General features: G+C 35.6%; 1 protein-coding gene across 2 annotated transcripts in view; it reads left to right on the top strand.

The window, feature by feature from the left end:
- rsad2 (radical S-adenosyl methionine domain containing 2) overlaps nucleotides 1-2,635 on the top strand; it is a 9,130-nt gene that overhangs the window by 4,552 nt on the left and 1,943 nt on the right. The window contains exon 2 of one of the 2 annotated variants that reach the window (XM_014014539.1): nucleotides 15-176. The exons of the other annotated variant lie outside the window; for it this stretch is intronic. Coding sequence (XP_013869993.1) covers nucleotides 17-176 — 160 coding nt within the window. The 5' untranslated portion in view covers nucleotides 15-16. The remainder of the gene's footprint in view (nucleotides 1-14; nucleotides 177-2,635) is intronic. 2 annotated transcript variants of the gene reach the window in all.

Genomic DNA, 2,635 nt, shown 5'->3' with positions numbered 1-2,635 from the left:
TATTTATTCTTAAGGCATGGAGAAGATCAACTTCTCTGGAGGAGAGCCCTTCTTACACGATAAAGGGGAGTTTCTGGGGAAACTGGTCCAGTTCTGTAAGGAGGACCTGCAGCTCCCAAGTGTCAGCATCGTCAGCAACGGAAGTCTGATCAGAGAGAAATGGTTCCAGAAATATGGTGAGATCCAAAAACAGTAATTATCACCCAAAATCAATGTATTTTCCCACGTGTGTTAGTGAATGTGGTTGTGTCTGTTAACAATATAACTTATATAGCAGTGGGCTGATTTTATTAAAACTTGCAGAAAGTAATAAATGGATGTACATCTACAATTGATTGAATTTTGGAGTCAATCTGATGTAACATGGCTGCCAAAGCCATTCTGCTACACAGATGAGTGAAGATTTTGTGTGGTATCTGAGTGATCCTTGCATAATTTTGCCATTACAATCTGGAAACAACTTTGTCTATTACTGGAATATCATGAAATTTTCAGAAACCAATCAATAGATGAACTTTTACAAACGATTAATATTTGTGGACAGCCCCATTCAAGATGGCTGCCACAGCCTATACTCACACCAAAAATAGCTATAATCCAGTCAGTGCTGCCGATATAGTGCTCTATTAAAAACTCTATTTCAACTGGGTGTTTTCCAGATGTTTGGAAGTCTGCCATAGTTACTCCTGTATTRAAAACTGGGGATCCAACTTCTTTAAATAATTATCGACCAACAAGTATTCTTCCAACTACATCAAAAATTGCAGAAAAATGGGTCACTGAACAAATTGTTAATCACTTAGATAGTAGTTCCTCTCTCCACCCCATGCAGTTTGGCTTTCGGGCCAAACATTCAACTGAGACGGCCACATGCTTGTTTACAGAGAAAATAAAAGCATCTCTAGATTTGGGTGGTGTTGTAGGAGCAGTATTTTTGGACCTTAAGAAAGCATTCGATACAGTAAATCATTCAGTTCTTCTTGCTAAGCTCTCATGTTTTAATTTTTCTGGTGCTGCAAAGAAATGGATTGAAACATATTTGAGCAACCATTCTCAGTGTTTAAATTGATAGCTACAAATCTGAATCACTTAAACTGTCCACAGGTGTTCCACAAGGTTCAGTTATTGGCTCTCTTTTATTTAGTCTTTGTATAAATGAACTGCCTTCTGTTTTGCCCCTTGAAGTCAAATGTATCATGTATGCAGACGATACAGTTTTATTTGTTCATGGTCGTTCTAAGAATATTGTTGCAGCCAAACTCACGAAGGCAATGAATCATGTAACAATTTGGCTACAAGAATGCTGTCTACAGCTGAGCATTTCTAAAAGAGTCAGCATGTTTTTCAGTAAAACTAACAGAAGCTCCCAGGATTCAGAAATATGGGTTGCAGGTGAAACATTGCTGACTGTTAAGCAATTAAAATATTTGGGTTTGATAATTGATTCAAACCTCTCTTTCAAGGTTCATGTTGATAAGATTTATAAAATAACCAAGTTGAATCTAGCAAATTTTCATTCAGTCAAGAATGGAATGTCTACTGCGGCAGCAAAGATGTTTTTATGTAGTATGATTTTTAGCCATTTAACTTATTTGTATAACTAGCTGGTCACAGGCCTCTAAAAGCAAGCCATCAAGGTTATGGACAAGAAACCAAGACACTATCACAACTGTGAAAAACTGAAAAAGTACATTTTCTAAATTGGACTGACCTTCATAAATTTGCTTATTTGGGCTTGATTTATAAGGTAATTCATAATGTATGCTCCTCTCTCAGAGTTTATCAGTCAGAGAAATAGCAGTGACCATATGACGAGAGGTTCTGTTAGAGGAGACTGTGTTGTCCCTTTGAGGAGAAGCACCTTTGGTCAGTCAGTTTGGTCTGTGAGAGGTGCTCAGGAATGGAACTTACTACCAGATGAAATTAAACAGCTATCAACCTATAGGTCTTTCACTAAACATCTTTAAAAATGGCTTGTTGATTCTTACATCTGCCAACACTAAATATAAGCTGTATTTAATGTGTTGTATTGTGTTTTTTATATTTTATTTTTTAATTAAATTTTATTTTTTATGATTAATTTAATGTCCTGCTCTTATTTATTGTGCATTATTGCTGTATTTTATTCTTGCATCATGCTGCTTTTTAACATCATGGCCATTGGACTACAGATGAAAACTAGCCATTTGGCTAATTCTGGGTTTTTTAACTTGTGAATTGTCATATGTTTTATTAAATTGCACTGTCCACTTTTAAATAAATAAATAACAAAATTGGTAGCATTGTAGCTGAGTCATTCATAACACAGTTCAAGTAGGAATCATTGTGCAAGATTTATGCCTAAAACTTTAGCACTCACTTTTATCACTTTTAAAGTCAGCCTTGTTTGTCTGTTCGCAAAATATCTAACCAACTACAAAACATATTGAGATGTTCAAAAAGTAATCATTGGATATGTGTTTTGCGTCAGTCCAGTTCATGGTGTCTGTCTGCCACATTAGATAAGCCAACACAAAATTAGCTGTGACTCAACCTGTCTTTCAGATATTGAGCTACAGCGGGTAAAATAAGTTTTGAAAACGTCACCATTTTTCTCAGTAAATATATTACTAGAGGTGCTAATGACATGAAATTT

The sequence above is a fragment of the Austrofundulus limnaeus genome, unplaced genomic scaffold (assembly GCF_001266775.1).
Source record: "Austrofundulus limnaeus strain Quisiro unplaced genomic scaffold, Austrofundulus_limnaeus-1.0 Scaffold2, whole genome shotgun sequence".
Lineage (NCBI taxonomy): Eukaryota > Metazoa > Chordata > Actinopteri > Cyprinodontiformes > Rivulidae > Austrofundulus > Austrofundulus limnaeus.
This window is presented reverse-complemented; position numbering and strand designations above follow the sequence as displayed.